General features: G+C 37.3%; 1 protein-coding gene across 13 annotated transcripts in view; it reads left to right on the forward strand.

Moving 5' to 3' along the window:
• PDLIM5 (PDZ and LIM domain 5) overlaps positions 1-22,601 on the forward strand; it is a 217,532-nt gene extending 194,931 nt beyond the window's left edge. For all 13 annotated transcript variants that reach the window (XM_074396453.1, XM_074396458.1, XM_074396455.1 and 10 more), the window contains 4 exons: positions 7,696-7,876; positions 12,422-12,542; positions 17,101-17,216; positions 18,696-22,601. In XM_074396453.1, coding sequence (XP_074252554.1) covers positions 7,696-7,876; positions 12,422-12,542; positions 17,101-17,216; positions 18,696-18,785 — 508 coding nt within the window. In that variant the 3' untranslated portion in view covers positions 18,786-22,601. The remainder of the gene's footprint in view (positions 1-7,695; positions 7,877-12,421; positions 12,543-17,100; positions 17,217-18,695) is intronic.
• Positions 22,602-23,017: the final 416 nt, after the last annotated feature.

Below are 23,017 nucleotides of genomic sequence, written 5' to 3' on the forward strand. Positions count from 1 at the left end.
TTAGCTAAACTACCAAGAAAAAAAAAAAAAAGACTTGTGATTACTAAAAATAACACTAAGGGGTCTCACAGTTTTTATTTCTTTGTTTTTTGTTTTTGTTTTTTGAGACTGAGTCTCACTGTATTGCCCAGGCTGGAATGTAGTGGCGGGATCTCAGCTTACTGCAGCCTCTGCCTTCCAGGGGCAATGGATTCTCCTGCCTCAGCCTCCCAAATAGCTGTGACCACAGGTACACCACCATGCCCAGCTAATTTTTGTATTGTTAGTAGAAATGGGGTTTCACCATGTTGCCCAAGCTGGTCTCGTACTCCTGGCCTCAAGTGATCCACCTGTCTCGGCTTTTCAAAGTGCTGGGATTAGAGGCGTGAGCCACTATGCCCAGCCAGTGTCTCACAGTTTCTGTGTCTTGAGTTTAGCTGAGTCCCCTGCTCAGAATCTCACCAGGCTGAAATCATGGTGTCAGCTGAGCTTATCTAGAGATCCAGATCTTCTTCCAGTCTTACTCAGGTTGTTGCACAAATTCAGGTCCTTGTAGCTCTAGGACTGACATCCTTATAGGCCATCCCCACCTTAGACAGTTCACAGCATAATTGCTTTCTTCTCCAGGGCCAGCAGTAGAGCCTCCGCTGTTGCTTTTTTGTTTGTTGTTGTTGTTGTTGTTGTTGTTGTTTTGAGACGGAGTTTCGCTCTTGTTACCCAGGCTGGAGTGCAATGGCGCGATCTCGGCTCACCGCAACCTCCACCTCCTGGGTTCAGGCAATTCTCCTGCCTCAGCCTCCTGAGTAGCTGGGATTACAGGCACGCACCACCATGCCCAGCTAATTTTTTGTATTTTTAGTAGAGATGGGGTTTCACCATGTTGACCCAGGATGGTCTCGATCTCTTGACCTCGTGATCCACCCGCCTCAGCCTCCCAAAGTGCTGGGATTACAGGCTTGAGCCACCGCGCCTGGCCTTGCTTTTGCTTTTTAACCTCTTTTAAGGTCTCACCTGATTAGATCATCTGTTTTTTTTATTAACTCAGTATCCAGTGATTAGGCGATGTAATTGTTTTTCGGTTTTGGCTTTTTTTTTTTTTTTTTTTTTTTTTTTTTAGGCAGAGTCTCACTCTGTTGCCCAGGCTGGAGTGCAGTGGTGCAATCTCGGCTCACTGCAACCTCTGCCTCCTAGGTTCAAGCAATTCTCCTGCCTCAGCCTCCTGAGGAACTGGGACTACAGGCATGCGCCTGGCTAATTTTTTGCATTTTTAGTAGAGACGGGGTTTCACTATTTGGTCTGTTCTGGTCTCGAACTCCTGATCTCAGGTGATCCACCCACCTCAGCCCCCTAAAGTGCTGGGATCGCAGGTGTGAGCCACTGCACCCAGCCTAGGGGGATGTAATTGTATCTGCACAATCCGTTTTGGGATTTAAAGTTATTTAATCGCAGGAGTGATATCCTATCTGGGTCACAGGTTCTACCCACTCTCATGGAGAGGGTCTTTACTCAAATATCAGAGTGTTCCTGGTCACCTATTTAAATTCTCTTGTTTCATAACTATTACCCACATATACCGTCTTCCTGTCTGCCCTCCCTGCTTTATTTTTCTTCTCAGCCTTTAATATCTAACATGCCATGTATTTTATTTATTTATCTTGTTTTCTCCCTGTCCTACTTTAGCTTATAAATTCCATGCAAGCAGGGATTTTTTTTTTTTTTTTTTTTTTTGGCTTTGTTCCTGCCAGATTTCCTATTTCTAGAATAGTGCTTAGCACATACTGCATTTAGTAAATTTTTGTTCAATTGCTAGATGAACTTTTAAATATTTTTAGATTGGATATTAGTGTTGCCAAATTGAAATTATATCTCACTTGTCTTATTATTGAATTACGTTTATCTTGCTTTGCAAGATTTTATAATAATCTCAATAAAAAGAATTGACTATAATTGTCTCCAGTAGACTTTTAAAAAGTTGTCAATTCACATCACCTCCTTAGAACTTGTTTTCTTTATTCACTATTATGTTTAAACTCATTTTACCTGTGCATTCATTTTTGAGAAGCAAGTCATTTATGCTTTTCAAATATAAAACTATAGGTGGCCTCACAATCCTTTAAATGTAGTATGTTAATGGACTACAAATTAAAGATAATATTCAATGAAAGAATTATTTTTTTTAATGTTCCAAATTGGGAGGTTTGGGTATAATCCACTGGAAATGAAGAATTAAGAGTGACAAATACAGTGTTTCCAAATTTAGGAAGGATTGTTAATATCTGCACTGTTGAGTATTCTAAGACGAGTCACTGTGTCTTTGATTCTCTTTTACTCCCTTCCTGCTTGTGTTGTGTGTGTGTTTGTGAATGTATATATATGCAGTTTCTCCCAATTATCTTGTTTCTATTTCACTTTGTTCCTGTGGCTGTATTGTTCTTTTGCCCTTTGCTGATGCCAGGCTCTCCCTTTATGTAGGCAAATTCAGAATATAAAAGTGGTTTGCACATTTGTATTAGTGTATCTACCTATGTAGAATATCGGATTCCATTTTTATTCTTGAGCACGTCAGTTGTTTTTTATAGCGTCAGGAGACTTTTGTTACTGACTTCTGTTGATGCAGTAATTTTCGGTCTGATAAAATCTGTTTTGATTGGGCTTTGAAAAATTCCAGTTTTACAGTTAGTTTGTCATCCATATGATCTTAGAAAAGTAGGCTGATTTATCTGATGTTTCCTTGATCTGCGTGTAAATGGAAAAGTTAATTTCTATCACTGGCGTTATTATGACAATTAAATAACAAAGGGAAGCAAACAATAAGCATCGGATTTTGAAGCTAAATCCCAGTTAGGTTGTGCCTGTTGCTATCTGCAGTTCTTTTCACCTTTGTGTTTGTAAGCTTTTCTTTCTCTGAACTCTTCCTTAGCATCCTTCCCTACCTTTTCTTTCCTTCCCTCACCTGAACCGCTTTTTGGGATAGGCCTCACAGAAGATAAACAGGGTGAAAAGTTTCATGCCATAGCTCTTGTCTCTCCAATCAAATGCTTTAAGTCCCTCTTTTCCCTACATTTGTCAGTTATCATGTACTTAGTAAGGCCTCACAGGACATCGAGTACCAGAAGAGATAGCTGAATACTTAATTCCACTCTGCAGTTAGCCGAGCCTGTCATTCCTGGTCACAAATGGAAACCCAATCCTACGTGGAATAAGAAGAACTTCTTTAGTGCTAATCCTGTGTTAATGAATTTGTTAAATTAGTCTTTGCTGACACAGAGAGGAGAACACTTTGCTATATGTAAGAGATTTATTTCATTGTTTGATCTATGCATAATTTCAAGGACATTGGTGGGGAAAGATGTTCTTTCAGGATAGCCAGGAAGTATCAAGTTAGGCCAGTAGTTGCCCTGAGCATGCTTGTTTAACAAAGGAGATCTGACAGGAGTAAGAGTCATTTTCAACTTGTTTTTTTAAAGGTGCAGAGGGAATTTCTTTACTGTCTGACATTCCTTTTGCTATTTGAAAGGAACTAATGAAATATTTTAAAGTCATCCTTTTAATGGATGATAGGTTTAGTTTATGTATTTATAGTGAACTATATCCCAGTAAGTTTTTAAAAAGAATTTCAAGGATATGTGAAATATAAGATAATCTTATAAATTACAAAAGGGGAAAAAGAATGAAATTCATGGGTGGACTTGTGAAAAATGAACCTAACATTGAGACTGGACAGTACTCCAATAATGACCTGCCTACTTGCCTCTGGTTAGACTGTAAATTTGGCTTTTGGCCTTCTAGCAGTCTACGAAAAATGAAAGGTAGTTTTGCAATTTGCAGTAAGATAAAAATAAGACTATTGCTGGCTGGGCACGGTGGTTCAAGACCGTAATCCCAGCACTTTGAGAGGCCAAGGTGGGCAAATCACAAGGTCAGGAGTTTGACACAAGCCTGGCCAACATGGTGAAAACCCGTCTCTACTAAAAATACAAAAAAATTAGCTGGGTGGTGGCATGCCCCTATAATCTCAGCTACTTGGAAGGCTGAGGCAGGAGAATCACTTGAACCTAGGAGGTGGATATTGCAGTGAGCCGAGATCGTACCACTGCACTCCAGCCTGGGCAACAGAGTGAGACTCCATCTCAAAAAAAAAAAAAAAAAAAAAAAGACTATGGCTGAGAAAAAGCGTAACAGTTCTTGCTACAAAAATCAGAGAGGAATTTTTCTGAATGAGTCAATGTGAAAATGATGCTGGCTGATCTAACAACACTCCAGCAACAACCTGCAGGAAGAGCAAGGGTGAATTTCATAGAGCTCTGTCCTGTAACAACTGTCAGTATAAGCTGATGTATCACAAGAAGCACTGTTCATAAAAGGAATAATCCTGTGGGGTGCAGCAGGCCCAATATGCTATGATTCACAGAACCCAGTTTTCTGTTGAGCTAACTTGAACTCAACACATATTTTAGAAAATCTGGCAAATGGAATGTATTTTCCTTGATCAGTTGTTGTTAAATGTCTTTTTTTTCTCAGATGAACTTTGTCAAATATTTGATAGCACCAATAGACATGTTCCAGGAGCAGAGCTTTTCATTTTGTTCCAGGTACATACCAACACTTATGCTTTAACGGAATGCAGTTTGACGTTGGATTGACTTTGAAAATTGAGAAGCCAAATAAGACTACTAGCCTCAAGAGTCCTCCAACCTCATGAATGAGCTAAAGATGGGCCCTAGTAAAAAACTCACCCTAGGAAATGGTTTTGAGTCTGTTTCAATGTGCAGCCAGATAGTAGCATGAAACCCCAAAGCTCTACCATACCCTGTATTATGGTCACAGTAAATTGAGTCTGGAAGATTTTTCATGCATATATAACCGGTTACTCACCTGGCAGAAAAGCGCAGGTCACTCATCAAACTTTGTCTGGCTTTGAGCAGTGTGACTCCTGGTTTATCTTTGCTGATATAATACTTGCCAAGTATACACTGAGAAAATTAGATCAGTGAAGTTGTTGAGTAGGATTGTTATTAGTTAAAAATGACAGCCCACTTACCAAATGTAAGATACTTGATTACAGAATAGGTCATCGATAGCCCTTTCTTTTCTGGCAAGAATTAATAAACACAAAGGCATTCCTTACTAGTCATAACAAAATTACGGTACCCGAAAGTTTTAAAAATAATAATAATAAACTGCTTATCTCAAACACTTTGCGTGTCCAAAAATGTGATTAAACTAAAGCTCTTGAAAGGAGGAGCTTATACAGAATTATCTGGGTGGGCCCCAAATGCAACCATGTAAGAGAGAACTCTCACCCTTATAAGAGAGAACCTCAGGAACACTAGGGACAGATACATAGATAAGAAGACATATATAAAAGAGGCAATGTGACCCTGGAGGTAGAGAATGGAGTGATATGGCCGTAAGTCAAGGAATGCCTGAATCCACGGGAACCTAGGAGAGGAAAAGAAAGAATTCTCTCCTACGGCCTTTGAAGGGAACACCACCCTGCTGAAACCTTGATTTCAGACTTTGATTTTCAAGAATTGTGAGGAAGTAAATTTTTGTTGTTTCGCTAAGGTTGTGGCAAATTTTTTATGGCAGTCCTAAGAAAATAATATACCCCATGGATTTATATTGTAATTAATCTTGTACTAGAATTAAGTTTTGCATTCTTGTTGGATATTTTCTGCTTAAAACTTTATTCGAAATTATCTCTTACTGTTCAATTGAATAAATCCACTTTATCAAAAAAAAAAAAGAGAGAATGGTATGTACTAGCTTATACAAAGTGGCATCATGTTATTAATAAGAAACAAGTTAACAAAAATTAGGGGAAGAAAATACCCTCTTAAACCCCACATAAAAAATTTCTTTTCTCCTTTTGTGACTCTTGCAGAATTAGGTACTGATTCTGGGTAAACATCAATATGTTGACAAAGAATTTACAGTGGGAGATAGTTATTGAATAGCAAGGTTCATGTTACTGTCAGAAGTTTAAAAGTGCTGTGATTTTGTGATACACATTGCTGTGTCTTCTCCTGCTAATAATCTGCCTAGAAGTCTGGTATCTGATGCTTACTAATAATTACCATATGGTCGCCTAGGGCTGATAAGTGATGTTAATGAGGTCAAAGGCAGAATATCAGTTGACTAGAGTGGCATACAAGAAATTAGGAAATTCAGCTTCTGGCCTTGGCTCAGTCAGTGATTTTATGATATTTGTCATATCTTTTGAACATTCTGTACCTTGGCTTCTCCATCTGTTAAACTGAATTCATAATAACTGTCCTGGTCTATCTCACAGGAATGTTGCATGGACAAATTAGATAAGCGGAAAAGTGCCTTGGAGGTAAAGCCTCTCTATGAATATAAATTAGTGTGATATAGCTACTGAAAAGTATGTTGCAGAGGCTAGAATGGTTAGTCTCTGCAGGCTTCATGACTAGATAAGGATTAATAATGGATTTCTGCCCAGCAAACCAAGCCCATCTTATCAATTCATGACCATATAGCATTTAATAGGGGGGAAAAAAACTCTTTTTACAAACATTTGTTACCTTGATACAAATGTGTGTTAAAAATCAGTCATGTTGGGGAAGGGAAAGAGGGAAGTTGGCACACAGTGGGTGTAAAATTTCACTTATGCAAGATGAATCAGTTCTAGAGATCTGCTGTACAACATTGTGTCCATCCTAACAATATATTACATTGTACTCTTAAAAATCTATTAAGTGGCCAGGCGAGGTGGCTCACTGCGAGTAATCCCAGCACTTTGGGAAGCTGAGGCAGGCAGATCACAAGATCAAGAGATTGAAACCATCCTGGCCAACATGGTGAAACCTCATCTCCACTAAACATACAAAAAAATTATCTGGGCGTGGTGGTGCGCGCCTGTAGTCCCAGCTGCTCAGGAGGCTGAGGCAGGAGAATCACTTGCACCTGAGGCAGAGGTAGCAGTGAGCCAAGAGCATGCCAATGCACTCTAGCCTGAGTGATAGAGCAAGAATTCGTCTCCAAAAAAAAAAAAAAAAAAATCTGTTAAGTGAGTGGATCCCATTTTACAATAAGATTAAATTTTTGAAAACAGTCATATTTGAATGAAATAAAACCTTTCCTAGTAGTTTCAGACAATCCATAATATCTAGTTTATAGTTTCTGTAGACATTTTGGAGGGTGAGGATTTGTTATGTTTAGTAAAATTGAGAAATAAGTATATGAAACAATGTGTGGGGAAAAGAAATTGTCTCAGGTAATAATTATTACTATTTTTAGCACTTCGACTTACCAAATTGAAATTTTTGTTTGTTTCTTTTATAGAAATGTCAAAGTCTCTTCTCTTCCTAAACCATATTTTCTTTTCTGGTTGTTTCATGTTCTGTCACAGTCACAGTTAACATCCTCATTCTCAATCCTTCTCATGATGCAGACAGATTGGTTCATTTAAGCTCCATGAAACATATCATCAAATTCCCTTAAGACAGAAAAAGGGGTGGGGAGCACCCTTTCTTGAAGGAATCCATTAAGTGCTCCTCTCCCCTTTTCTCTTCACATAAATGCAGAGTCCCAGTGTGAATTTACAACACCCAACACCCATGAGTTCAGTCCTTAAGGAGGAAAACTGAGCAAGTATTTAATTGACTGGACAGTGCATAAAAGAGGTTCTATCGAGGCTAACTCTGGAAACTTTAATTCTCAAACTTAGTTGAGTTCTTTTTCTTCTGTCAGAGGACCATTCTTAGTGGCACTGGGGAAATCTTGGCACCCGGAAGAATTTAACTGTGCTCACTGCAAAAATACAATGGCCTACATTGGATTTGTAGAGGAAAAAGGAGCCCTATATTGTGAGCTTTGCTATGAGAAATTCTTCGCTCCTGAGTGTGGTAGATGCCAAAGGAAGATCCTTGGAGTAAGTATTGGAAATTTTTTGTTTTTTTCTTACTGAGTTTTAAAGTAGAATAATTTTTTGATATGAAACTCTTCTATCTTTTTAACTTTTTATTTTCTTCTTGCTTTGTGCCCTCCCTGCTTTTATCACTATTTATTATTGTAAAGCAAAACTAAATAGAGCTCTGTGGAAATATATCGGACTCATGGGGTTAGGTTGTCTTTGGTTTTGTCTCACTGAGTGCTGACTTGTCTGGTGAAAGTCTAGCCACTGTGGGGGAAAAATAATTTACCATGGGTGTGCTTCCTCAACAGGACCCTGTTTGCTCAGGAATGAAGAGGTCACATAGGACCACACACAGCTGAGTTCTCAGAACTGACACCTTCACTGTTTTAAATTAAATTCCATGGCTTTTATAAGGGCAGTATTTCCCCACTTGTCAGAGTTCAAGCACAGGACACTGATTTCATGAAATATATAAAACGTGAGGTTTATAAATGATATATTTTTCTTGAATACATATAATGTTTAAAAATATAACCTCAGTTTTATGAGGGTGCACATGTGAGGGAAAAATTATTTTTTTCCCTTGTTTTGCAAAAAAGGAGTAATTTAGGAATCAGATACAGTATATAATAAATAATGATGAATACATGAATTTCTTGCTCTGGAATACTTAGTTTGCAATTATAAATTAAGAGTCAGGCATACTTTATGGGTGACGAGGAGCTGGAATTTGATTTCAGAAGAAGCCAAAATATGTGGCTTCACGCAAAAGTTGGAAATGGCCCTACTGAACTCTAATAAACTCTCTATGTGAAAATATGATAATGAAACTCTAATTCTTATTAATTGAGAGAATAGTTAGTATGCATTATTGTGTAGTCTTAAGATATCTCTTAGGATATCCTTAAATGTGTATAAAACTTAGAAGACACTTAAAATTATAAATATGCCACCTGAAATATTTCTAGATTATTAATTTGTATAGTATGTTGGGAATAAAGAAGTGGAATGGTTCAGACTGTACCTTCCCAAATAATAGCAAATAATTAATGGAATATTCATTAATACTGTTTTAGTGTATCAAGATGTTCTATGAATGCTAGAATAATAAAGTGAAGTTAGTGTCTTAGAACCAAATGAAGTTCTAAGAAATGGGAATCTCATACTTATTGCTTTGGAGATGAACCAGAACTTTGATAGCTTGTGTAGATAGTGTTTTAGTTATTTGATTATCTGTTAAAGAAAGATTGGTCTCAAGAATGTAAAGGGTTTAAGTCTTTAATCCATCTGGAGTTAATTTTAGTATAAGGTGTCAGGAAGGGGTCCAGTTTCTGCTTTCTGCACACTGTTAGCGAGTTTTCCCAACGTCATTTATTAAACAGGGAATCCTTTCCCCATTGCTTGTTTTTGTCAGGTTTGTCAAAGATCAGATGGTTGTAGATGTGTGGTGTTGCCTCCAAGGCCTCTGTTCTGTTCCATTGGTCCATATCTCTGTTTTGGTACCAATACCATGCTGTTTCGATTACTGTAGCTTTGTAGTATAGTTTGAAATCAGGTAGCGTGATGCCTCCAGCTTTGTTCTTTTTGCTTAGGATTGTCTTGGCTATGCAGGCTTTCTTTTGGTTCTATATGAAGTTTAAGGTGTTTTCTCCAGTTCTGCGGAGAAGGTCATTGGTAGCTTGATGGGGATAGTAAAACCTAACACCGTAAAAAACCTAGAAGAAAACCTAGGCAAAACCATTCAGGACATAAGCATAGGCAAGGATTTCATGACTAAAACACCAAAAGTATTGGCAACAAAAGTCAAAATAGACAAATGGGACCTAATGAAACTCCAGAGCTTCTGTACAGCAAAAGAAACAATCATTAGAGTGAACCAGCAACCAACAGAATGGGAAAAAATTTAGCAATCTACCCATCTGACAAAGGGCTAATATCCAGAATCTACAAAGAACTAAAACAGATTTACAAGAAAAAAGCAAATAAACCCATCCAGAAGTGGGAGAAGGGTATAAACAGACACTTTTCAAAAGAAGACATATATGAGGCCAACAATCATGTGAAAAAATGCTCATCATCAATGATTGTTAGAGAAATGCAAATCAAAACCACACTGAGATACCACCTCATGCCAGTTAGAATGGCAGTCATTAAAAAATCTGGAGACAACAGATGCTGGAGAGGATGTGGAGAAATAGGAACAATTTTACACTGTTGGTGGGAGTGTAAATTAGTTCAGCCATTGTGGAAGACAGTGTGGTACTTCCTCAAGGATCTAGCAATAGAAATTCCATTTGATGCAGCAATCCCATTACTGGGTGTATACCCAAAAGATTATAAATCATTCTGTTACAAAGATACATGCACATGTATGTTCATAGTGGCACTGTTTACAATAGCAAAGACCTGGAACCAACCCAAATGCCCATCAACGATAGATTAGACAAGGAAAATGTAGGACATATACACCATGGAATACTATGCAGCCATAAAAAACAATGAGTTCATGTCCTTCTTAGGGACATGGATGAATCTGGAAACTATCATTCTCAGCAAAGTGACGAACAGAAAATCAAGCACCGCATGTTCTCACTCAAAGGCAGGTGTTGAACAATGAGAACACATGGACACAGGGAGGGGAGCATCACACACTGGGATCTGTTGGGTGGGGGCCAAGGGAGGGACAGCGGGGTTGTGGGGAGGTCCGGGAGAGATAACATGGGGAGAAATGCCAAATGTAGGTGACAGAGTGGATGGAGGCAGCAAACCACATTGCCATGTGTGTACCTATGCAACAATCCTGTATGATCTGCACATACACGTACCCCAGAACCTAAAGTACAATTAAAAAAAAAAAAAAGAATGGAAAGGGAGGAATACTCTGGAAGCCTTGGGAGATGGTTTGATTCAATGTACATCTTCTATATATGTTCATGGTGATTTTTTTGCATCGAAATATCTGTTTCTTCCCATGCTCCTTCAGTAGTGAACTATAAAATTTTCTATGGCTAATAATTCTATGTCTGTATCTATCTCTGTATATATATGCACATATATATACACATATGTGCACACACATATACATATATACATATAGTGTGTGTGTGTGTGTGTGTGTGTGTGTGTGTGTATATATATATATATATTTCTTTTTCTTTTTGAGATGAAGTCTCACTCTGTCCTCCAGGCTGGAGTGCAGTGGCATGATCTCATCTCACTGCGACCTCTGCCTCCTAGGTTCAAGTGATTCTCCTGCCTCAGATTACAGGCCCGCACCACCATGCCCAGCTAATTTTCTTTTCTTTTTTTTTTTTTTTTTTGAGATGGAGTTCCATTCTTTTTAGCCAGGCTGGAGTGCAATGGCACGATCTCGGCTCACTGAAACCTCTGCCTCCTGGGTTCAAGCAATTCTCCTGCCTCAGCCTCCTGAGTAGCTGGGACTACAGGCGCACGCCACCATGCCCAGCTAATTTTTTTGTATTTTTAGTAGAGACGGGGTTTCACCATGTTGGTCAGGCTGGTCTCAATCTCCTGATCTTGTGATCTACCCGACTCGGCCCCCCAAAGTGCTGGGGTTACAGGCGTGAGCCACCACACCTGGCTCTTTCTTTTTTATAAAAGAAAACAGTTCACTCAAGAACAATAAAACAAAAAAATGTAAAGAATAAATTTAAATGACGTAAATAGTTACTAATCACAGATAGTTACTGTTAACCTTATGGTGTGTTTTCTTCCAGTTTGCTCTTTATAAGTAATTCATTTACAAAATTGTAACCATGCTTTATGTTTAACATTCTCTTTTTTGTGATAAATATTATAGAAAGAGTATTAATTATTCATCAAAAATATTTTAATGGCTCCATCTTTCTCTCAATCCATAGAAGTGATTTTTTGTAAAACCAGCTTCCCAGAACCTCTTTACTCGTTAATATCTGGCCCAAAACTTTATAGCTTGGTATATTTAACCATTGGGCCATTGTTGACTAGAATCCATGCTTTATGGTTCAAGTTATAGATACTCATTTCAGTCTATGCTTTAGGGCTATCATAACTAATTTATGAAAGCCTAAACACTTGTTAAACTGATTGGATTACACTGATTGGATTATTGCTTCTAGAATGCACCAAAGTATAGGTTTGTTTTAATTTTTAAATGCTTCCTCTTTCCTTTAGAACTTTTGCAGATAATACCATAAAACCTTTGTAAGTTAATGTTTCCTGGCACCCTTTGAGAGGAAGCAGACAGTTTTGTAGTAAGCACTTACGAAATATGCTTACTTTATTCACTGTATATATAATGTATAAATAACATAGTGGTAATTATTTAAATTTATTGATTGGCATTTGTGAAGAACACATATCTAAACATGCATCAGTTCAGATGATTTGTGAGTCTGTTCTTATGTATCCTGCTACTTTGAGGGAAAGCTCAAGACAAAAATGAAGTATGTGTGCCTACTTTGGATTAGCTTTACAGGGATATACTGGTACAGATATTAGAATAAACTTTTATGTATTTATTGTCTTCTTTTTTAACATCCAGTTACCTTTCTGTAACAGGAAGTCATCAATGCGTTAAAACAAACTTGGCATGTTTCCTGTTTCGTGTGTGTAGCCTGTGGAAAGCCCATTCGGAACAATGTTTTTCACCTGGAGGATGGTGAACCCTACTGTGAGACTGGTAAGATCAGGGAGCCATTTGTTTCTTGAATTTTGAATAAAGGTAAAACATTAACCCATATATGACTATAAAGTTCAAAAAAATATTAGGCAAAGTCATTTTCTTAATTATTTTGGGAGCATTTAATATTACTCTAAACGTATAGAAAAAAAACTATGTAGACTTTTTTTGAGATGGAGTCTCGCTCATGTTGCCCAGGCTGGAGTGCAATGGTGCGATCTCAGCTCACTGCAGCCTCTGCCTTCCAGGTTCAAGCAATTCTTCTGCCTCAGCCTCCCAAGTAGCTGGGAATTACAGGCATGCACCACCATGCCCAACTAATTTTGTGTTTTTAGTAGAGACAAGGTTTCATCATGTTGGCCAGGCTGGTCTCGAAATCCTGACCTCAGGTGATCCACCTGCCTCAGCCTCCCAAAGTACCAGGATTACAGGCATGACCCACCATGCCTGGCCTTATGTAGAATTTTTAATGTGACTTTGTCAAAACATATATGCCCAACTTTATTATAATAACTGATAATGTAAGCATTACTTAGTAGGAAAAATGTTTTGCTTGAATCCCCAATAATTTATGGATATAAATTCTACCAAATCTTGTACCTTAAGGCCACTTCTTATAGTCCAGTAGTGAATTTTGAGTGTTTGTAAACATCAGAAATGTTCCACTTTAGAATATGATATTGATTTGCACTTTAAGGCAACTGCCTTGAAAATAAACTTGAAATCCTTTGATACTTTTACTGAATGAGAAGGTAATCCTGACTTGGATTGTTCCCATGGTAAAATGGTTTTTAATAAACTAGACTATAAGGGCCTATCTACTATATTTGTCTTATCACATAACCTCAGAACATTTCCTTTTCCTTCCCAGAGTCTGTACATGAACTTTCATGTGATTTACTTATTAATGTAGCCCTTAGATATTACTACCACATACACGTTTCAAAATAGAAAACATTTTTCCCTTATCATGCCTTCACTCCCTCACTACCACCACATTCTCACTACTGAGTTTTATTCTCCCTTGAAATTCAAAGTGCTGTGCTGGAAGAAGGGGATATTCCAGGATGGTGGAGTTAAAGGAGCAGTCAGCTTCTGAATTGAAGCTGTATCATCATTATTCAGCCCTTCTTTGCCCACTCAATATTCTCTTATTTTCATCTTCCTTTCAGCTCCTTAGTTTGAGCCAACCTGGGTATATTCTAGACTGTCTCCCAGGAGCCCCAGAAATTCCAGTGAAATACCCCATGGGCTGTTTTGAGACAAGTTGGCCACAAGCTGCCTTCCTCGATTCAACAATAATGCTTAATATTTTGTAATTATACTTAATTTTTCTGAAGCAAGAACTGCGGTTTTTTGTATGTTTTTTTTTTTTAGTTTCATTTGTTTGTTTTAGCAGCTTTGGAAAACATTTTGACTAACTGGCAGGTAGCCCCTAAATAGCCAAAACACATAAAACTATGTAGCCTTAATACCATATTTAATGTATTTGAAGTCATATTTTAAAAACCACATACTTGCTTATAGAAGAGGAAAAATGTTATTGAATATTTATTTAAATGTCACATTTAATCAACTTGGTCTGTTTTTGTTCTTTTTTTTCTTTTAACCCCCCAAACCATTTCGGAACCCAGTCTCCCTCATCTCAATAAATAATCCTACTGTCCACTAGCCAAAAACATTCAGATCATGTTGGATTCTGCTTTTTCCCTTGTTCTTTCCTTATCCTATCTAAATAGTAAATCCTGGCAGTTCTGCCTCCATTGTATATCATATTCATTTATTTCTCTCCATCTTAACTGTCACTCAATCTAACTTGCTTTCACCCTTTGTCTGGTCATTGTAATTAGCACCTAAATGGTATCGCCCCTCCCATTCCTTCCAGCCTCCAAATAGCAGGGACAGAGCAGCTATGGTAATATTTTTTTAAAATGTGAGTTAGATCAAGCGTAAACCCCTTAGTGGCTTCCACTAGAAAAAAAATTACACTTCTCTTTGTTTTTTTTGTTTTGTTTTGTTTTGTTTTTGAGATACAGTCTTACTCTGTCACCCAGGCGGGAGTGCAGTGGCCTGATCTCGGCTCTCTGCAACCTCCACCTCCCGGGTTCAGGCAATTCTTCTGCCTCACCTCCCGAGTAGCTGGGATTACAGGTGCCTGCCAGCACACCCAGCTAATATTTTTGTCTTTTTAGTAAAGACAAGGTTTCACCATGTTGGCCACGATACTGTAGAACTCCTGACCTCAAGTGATCCGCCTGCCTCAGCCTCCCAAAGTGCTAGGTTTACAGGCGTCGCTACCATGCCCCCGTCTTTCTTCCTAGGGCCTGTTTGGCCATCCTCATCTCCTTGCACCTTACCTTCTGTCACCAGATTCTACCCATACCCAGCCCCTTGGCGTTTTCTAAACATGCTGAGATCCTTCCTTCCTCGGGGCTTTTGTGCTTACTGTTTCTTCTAACTGTAATGTTCTTTGTCAGCTTTTCTGTGGCAATTTCTCTTTATTCTTCACGTTTCGTTGCAACTATTACATCTTCAGAGAGGCCTCTTCTAATTTTCCTAAATAGCATAGGTGCCCCCCGAATTATTTTATATTAAATTACTGTTTTCTTTTTTTCATGGTACTTATGATAATCTGAAATTACTTATTTCTTAAATTCAATAAATCATGCTATCCTCTTTCCAATGAGAATATGAGCCCCATGAGGAAAGCAACCTCAACTGTCTTCTTCATCACTGTACCCCTGCGGTGCCTTGAACAATGCCTGGCACACAGTAGACTGCATGGATCTATGCTGACAAATGGTGCGAAGGAATACTAAAGATTGACGGTTGCTAAGGAAGGTGAATTGAGTTGCAAATTATAGCCTGCCTTCCTCTCCAGCTGAGGTTGGACTGACAATGTCAAAGGCCAAAGGGTGAACCATGAGTCAACACAGTAGTGAGAGGAGCTGCTTAAAAGAAAATTCGGGCAACCAGCCTGGCCAACACGGTGAAACCCTGTTTCTACTAAAAATACAAAAATAATTAACCAGGCATGGTGTTGGGCTCCTCTTCTGTAGTCCCAGCTACTCGGGAGGGTGAGGCAGGAGAACCGTTTGTACCCGGGAGGCGGAGGTTGCTGTGAGCCAAGATTGCACCACTACACTTCAGCCTGGGCGACAGAGTGAGACTCTGTCTCAAAAAAAAAAAAAAAAGAAAGAAAATTAGGGCCAGACACAGTGACTCAAAGCCTTTAATCCCACCCTTTGGGAGGCTAAGGCAGGATTATCACTTGAGGCTGTGAGTTCAAAACCAGCACAGGCAGCCTACCAAGACTCTGTCTCTACATAAAAAAAAAAGTTGTTTTTTTTTTTTGTTTTTTTTTTTAAGTTTTTAATTAGCTGGGCATGGTGATATATGTCTGTAGACTCCGCTACTCAGGAGATGGTGACAGGAGGATGGCTTAGCCCGGGAGGTGGAGGATGCAGTGAGCTGTTATCACCACTGCACTCCAGCCTGGGTGACAGAGCGACACTGTCTCTCTAAGGAAAAAAAGAGAAAATTCTAATTGAGTATAGAGAAACATCTCCTCAAAACTGCTTTCTTCAGAAGGAAATCCTGTGAGTATTCTTGTAACCGTAGTCTATGTCAAATAAGTGGTCTTTTCTGGGCAAGGGTTTTCAACATGAAGTTACAAAATTAAAAGAAAAATATAACAAAATAAATTGTGGCTAATATTGTTGTGATACAGTCTAGCTAGAAATTCAGTCATAGCACTTATTCATGTAAGTCTCCTGTAACGTTTCTTTTTCTTTCTTGACCAAGTCAGATACACTATGAAATCTGCCAATATCAGACATTTGTTCCTGGTCTCTGTCCATTAGTCTCACTGTTGCTAGTTATTAGAAGTCCTTTGTATTTCTTCAGAACAGTTATTTCTACTGATAACTGGTCACAAAACAGTTCTTCTTCTTCTCCCCCCACCCCCTCCCCTGAGACAGAGTCTCACCCTGTCGCCCAGGCTGGAATGCAGTGGTGCGATCTTGGCTCACTTCAGCCTCCCTCTACTGGGTTCAAGCAATTCTTCTGCCTCAGCTTCCTGATTAACTGAGACTGTAGGCGCATGCCACCACGCCCAGTGAATTTTGGTATTTTTAGTAGAGACAGGGTTTCACCATGTTTGCCTGGATGCTCTTGATTTCTTTACCTCATGATCCACCTGCCTCAGCCTCCCAAAGTGCTGGGATTACAGGCGTGAGTCACTGCGCCCAGCCAGAACAGTTCTTCTTTATACGTATTTAAGCAACTAAGTAGTTGGAGGGAAGTGAGAAGTATTACATGGAAAATTATAATCAAGAATGTAAGGGTGCATAAATAATATTTACCAAGGGAATCCTGAAACATGCTAAATGTATCTTTCAAGCCAAACGTTATGCCACCTCCTGAGATTTTTCAAATTCCTAATTATCTTTATCTTTAGCATCTTGTTTAATCCTGATTTTGTTGCTGCCTTCTAGGAACGATCATTCTACAGCTTCATTGTGTTTACATTATGTTTCTCTGCCCTGCCCCAATACAGATTATTATGCCCTCTTTGGTACTATATGCCATGGATGTGAGTTTCCCATAGAAGCTGGTGACATGTTCCTGGAAGCTCTGGGCTACACCTGGCATGACACTTGCTTTGTATGCTCAGTAAGTAAAGTCTTCCTAATTAAAGGGGTATAGTGCGGCCAATTCTAGCTTTAGTATTTAATGGAAATATCAGTTCTTACATCTTTTAGTCCATTGAACCTAAAAAATATATCTTTTTACTGTTTTGTAAATTTTTAAAGTTGTTTATTACATTTTTTTGGCATTTTTGAAATTATTTGGCAAACAGTGAGATCCTTAGTCCTTAGAGAAAATATAATTTTAACATGTTTTTGTCTATAAGAAGAAGCTGTGTATTTCTTAAAACAGTAAGATTCCTTTACTTAAAAAAAAAAAAAAAAGAAAAAAACTTCTGTTACTAGAATGTTTTTTGTAGTTTTTGGAAATGTTAGGTACTTCGTAAAATACAAATAAACAATTATGAAAATCTATTGAATTAACACTAGGAATAAACTATATGTTGATTCATTTCTTTTCTCAGCAGTAGCTCCTGGATATTCTTTTCTTTTTGAGACTGTAGTCTAATAAACACGTAATAAAGTATTTGCCTGTTCATTTGATATTTTAACATTTTTGGTTTTATGTTTAATGATTAGGATAGATTCAGAGATTGAAATATATAGTTTTTAAATGTAGGAAGTAAATATCCATTAAACATGCCTCTGTTCAGGTGTTTGATTTTTGAAAATGAGATCTAACATAGCTATAGTTTTCAATACCCATTGTATAAAGGGAGCAAAAGTAATATTAATTGAAGCCTAATGATTTCCCCAAACATTACCACTGAACTCATGTTTACCTCATCCATCTCTTAGACTTCATAAAGTCTATAAAAAGCAAAAGTTTTAGCAGATTTACCTTTTCTTTAATAAAGCTGTTCATGAGCATTTTAATTAACAAAGTCAGTAGGAAGAACAGGAAGCTATACATGTAGGTAGTCAGCTGACTGTATAATTCTGCAGCAGCCAGATGTTGACCTGGGTCTTTATATACGAAACTAAAAAGAGGTCTCAGTTTGAACACAAGGCACCCCTTAAAAAGTAGTTCTCAGGTATTCTGTGCCTGTGTATTTGGGGGCAAGCTAATGTTGGGCTTGGGAAGGTTTGGTAAAGCAAATTGTCATGTTTTGGTTCTCTACAACACGAAGCAAAATTAAGACATTGTTTAGAATTTGGGGACATACAATATATTTAATGGGCCCTCTTTCTATATTAAATTTTAAGTTATAAATCTTTCCTCTGGATAAAGAAAAGTGATGCTCAGTGCTTTCTATAAAGTAGAACATATTCTAGGAAAAAAACATTTTTCATTGCTTTTGAAAGATTATATCTAATGTCATAGTAATCGTGAAATATTAGGGAGTCTAACATAACCAAATAAAGTGTTTTGCCATATTATCCATTGGGAGGAAAATCACTTTCTCCTTCTCCAACAAACTTGATAAAATCCTCTTAATATCCTCTTAAATAATGCGTAGTATCCTCTTAAATAATATCCTCTTAAATAATGCTTCTTTTTCAGGTGTGTTGTGAAAGTTTGGAAGGTCAGACCTTTTTCTCCAAGAAGGACAAGCCACTGTGTAAGAAACATGCTCATTCTGTGAATTTTTGAAAGTCAACAGTTCAGGAGAAGAGAAGAAATTTGAAGAGAAAAAGGAAAATTAAAATTACTAATTAATTTTTAGATTCAATATTTATATGGAGTTTTGAAAAATCATAGTGGCCCTGAAGGAATAAATTCCAGCTTTAAAAACCAAGTCTGAGGAAATAGTTGGCTTCATAAAGTAAAGAGACAGTTTGGCATTTATTATTACTTTTTCCTGTATTTTATGCCCATAATATAACTTTTATAAAAACCAATTTCCTGATGGACTATTAAATTCATCTTAGAATAAATTAGTGAAGAATTAAATTTTAGAATAAATAATCCGATCTGAAATAATTATACCTTCTTTCCTGTTAGGTAGTTACAAGAAAATCCACAAAAGGCAATGAAAATGCCTTTAATTATATCAATAAGAGAACCATTTTTTAAAAAACTAATACTTATCTTTAAAATAGTAAATAGGATTTTAAACAGAGAATTTTATCAGTAGTAGATGTCAGTTTTTTAAAATTGCTTGTAGGCCAGGTGTAGTGGCTCACACCTGTAATCCTAGCACTTTGAGAGGCTAAGGTGGGCGGATCACCTGAGGTCAAGAGCTCGAGACCAGCCTGGCCAACGTGGTGAAACCCCATCTCTACTAAAAATACAAAAATTAGCCAGACGCAGTGGCATGCGCCTGTAGTCCAAGCTACTTGGGAGGCTGAGGCATGAGAATTGCTTGAACCTGAGAGACGGAGATTGCAGTGAGCTGAGATCGTGCCACTGCACTTCAGCCTGGGTGACAGAGGAAGACTGTCTCAAAAAAAAAAAAAAAAAATTGCTTGTATATTATTTTTGCCTTACAGTGAATCATTCTAGTAGGAAAGGGCAATGAGATTTTTTTTAATCAAAATGTGTCATGCCAGTAAGAGATGTTGTATTCTTTTCTCATTTCTTCCCCACTGAAAAATAAGCTACCATATAGCTTATAAGTCTCAAATGTTTGCCTTTTGCTAAAATGTGACTTTCTATTCATTGTGTATGCTTCATCACTTATAGTAGGCAAATTCCATTTTTTCTCTTCCCTGATGCTAAGGCAAAGATTTAATTAAATAATTTTGGCCTCTAACAGCTTTCTCTCTCTCTAAAGAGAATAAATAGGAAATGTGGCTGGGAGCTATAGTGAATCAGAAGATTGTACCCCGCAGTTTTGTCATTCCCCGCTTCTCAAATAATAAATCAGTTAAATCAGTTTCTGAGTTCTGCCACTGGCTGATGAAGAGTTGAGAGCTCTCTTTGCAGAATAATCTTTTTGTTTCATTTTTTTTCTTCTACCTTTAAAAATTAAGATAGGCTTGAGGACGTGATGAAATTCAGACTTTTTGTGGATTTCTCTCAATAAGTGGACCAATTTCACATGTGATCATAAAGTTTGAAAAGCTTTTATTCACAGAGGTTTGGTAGTGTTAGGAGGGGAGTTTAATTATTCAGATTGGCCTGTTATTTGATTTCCTCCTTTGGGAAAAGAATTATGTAGCTACCACATGGAGACCGGGAAACAATTGCGGTAAAACTGTGGATCCTGTTACTATTTGCCCAGTGAGAAAACAGATTTTGGTATTTGATTTGGTTTTTCTCTTTGTTTCCAGAATGGGTGAAAGACCATGAACCCCCTAAGTTATAATTTAAATGTGTTTGGGGCAAGGTGCTTTTATAGTTCAGACAGAGCCCTAGGTCCTTCCCGCCCCATCACTCACTCACGACATCACTTCCATTGTGTGCCTGTTTGTTATAGAGGAGGTTTTAGGCTGCAATATTTGTTTAACCTCCCTAAGAACTTTCAAGGCATCTGTCCTGAAAGCTGTTAATTTATGGTCTAGCAGATTTATATTATATGCAGATAATAATTAACAGGGGATAAAAGAATGGCAAGGGGTGACACAAAGTAGCAAACTGAATACTTGTACAATAGCAACCCCAAGCTACCTCCTCACCCTGCATCTTGCAGGGAGGTGGGAGATTCCTTTTGAAACAACATGCAGGAACTGAATTCTGCATTATTTATCATTGCTGCTGAAACCACCTATAAAGGACTTTCTGGCTAATGTGCATTGTCATATAATGTACACATCACATCTTTACAGTCTTTTACATTATGGCATACAAAATAAGTTGATGGTTTTGTTTGGTGTGATTTTTTTTTTTTTTTTAGTTTTGACTTTATAGGTTATATGTCAAGATAGTATTTGATAAGTCTATGGCATTTAGATGTTTTCTTCAGAGATTTTTATTTGACCCAGATTTCTTATAACGTTATGTTACATTAAGGATATCATTTTTGTTAGACCTTTCTTTCTGCATATTATTCATGAAGCATAATGTTGCATTTCTCCAATTATATTCCTGAAAGGGTAGTGTTGCTTCCTAATGTATCATTTTCGTCTTTGTACTTTGTCCATCTCTTCCGTGGCGAAGCTTTATATCTGTTCCTAAAACAGTTAATCCTGTGAAATAAATATTGAACATAATCCAGAAGAATCTCTGTATTTCCAGTGGAGAATGCCATATTTAATTCACCAGCAGTAATCCTTTAATAACTGGCACAGCACTTTATTCTTCTGGTGGGCTCCCTGAATATTTATTTTTCTGATTATAAATTTTCTATGTCAGTAGCATTTTTTATCATTACTTCCTCACTATAGAGCATTTACTTTTAGCCTCTCTAGATGTATATTTTGGAATGATGTACTTGGCATAACGTAGATGAAAATCATAATGCCTGACAAATTCCTTGGATTTATTTCCCATTTAAAAATTTCTGGTGATAAGTTCAGACTTATAATCTTTCTCTGGACATACATGGACTGAATGTTGCCCGCTGAAGTAGGCAATCTAAAAAGTAGCCCCTGCTGATGGTTCTACAGTTGGCCCTCCGTGTGGCATCTGTGATTCAATCAACTGTGGTCAAAAATATTTGGGGGAAAAAAATTAATGGTTGTGCCTTTACTGAATATGTACAAACTTTATTGTCATTAATTCTTAAACAATATAGTATAACAGCTATTTACACAGCATTTACATTGTATTAGTTATTATAAGTAGTCTAGAGATGATTTAAAGTATATGGTAGGATGTGCATAGGTTATTTGGCAATTCCTTCACCATTTTATATAAGGGACTTGAACATCATGGACTTTGGTACCCTAGGGGGTCCTTGGAACCAGTCACCCAGAGGGGTACCATGGGATAACTGTAGTATCATGTTTATTTCTTATTAATTAAGATTACATTTAGAATCTAAAACTATAACCTAATCCCTTGGTCACAGTGTAAAAACAAATGGAAATAGCAGTTCAAACCTTCAAAATATTAATGTAGTATTATGTTTAAAATAATCTACAACAAAAATATACCATTTTCAAGCAATACTGTATCAGGAGCCCTTTTATGTAAAATAATTTCTTCTTTACCCCTGTTAAAGCATGAACCTAGTATTCTGTTAACATTTGTGTGGTATTTGGAGTTTAGTCATCCCTGTTGAAGGAAGAGCCTGCTCAGACATAAAGCAAGGGAAACATACTGAATAGTTTTACCCAAATTTGATCTGTCTTCCATTTGTCCCCCTAATTTCCCAAATGTTTAAAGGTATGGGATTTGGATTCTCAATGTGTAATTTGCCTTATCTGTTCATCTCTATCTTCTGTCTCTTTAGGTTTGTATATATCTACTGTTTTGCTTTTGGATACATTTTCTAATTAAAAGTCACATGAGAAATATAATCAGTATAGTAATACCATAATGTGCACATACTCAATAAATAAATGACTGCATTGTTGTAAATGAGCTCTTCTGGTTTGTTGTTGTTGTTGTTGGGTGGTAAGTGGTTTCCATCAAGTCATCATGGGAAAATAAATCAAGTTCCATATTCATAGGTTAGGACTGGATGTAATAATTCTCAGAAGAATCCTTCTAGTATGATATTTGCTTATCAAAATGTCTCAAACAAAATATTTGAAAATATTATCACATTTATTATACTTCTCTCTGTTTTTATGCTGTGCATGTAGAATGTACCCAATGTTTGTGAATTAATAGATAAGTTTTAATGTCTTTTTAAAATATTTATTGCTGAAATGATGTATTAGAACAGCCTGTCATATCAAACATTATATTAGAACATAAATCATCATCCACATTTCCACATTTTGCATTAGATACAGGGATGCTTAACTCATCCCGATCTCATTAACTTACTGTTC

This window comes from Saimiri boliviensis, chromosome 3 (assembly GCF_048565385.1).
Source record: "Saimiri boliviensis isolate mSaiBol1 chromosome 3, mSaiBol1.pri, whole genome shotgun sequence".
Classification (NCBI taxonomy): Eukaryota; Metazoa; Chordata; class Mammalia; order Primates; family Cebidae; genus Saimiri; species Saimiri boliviensis.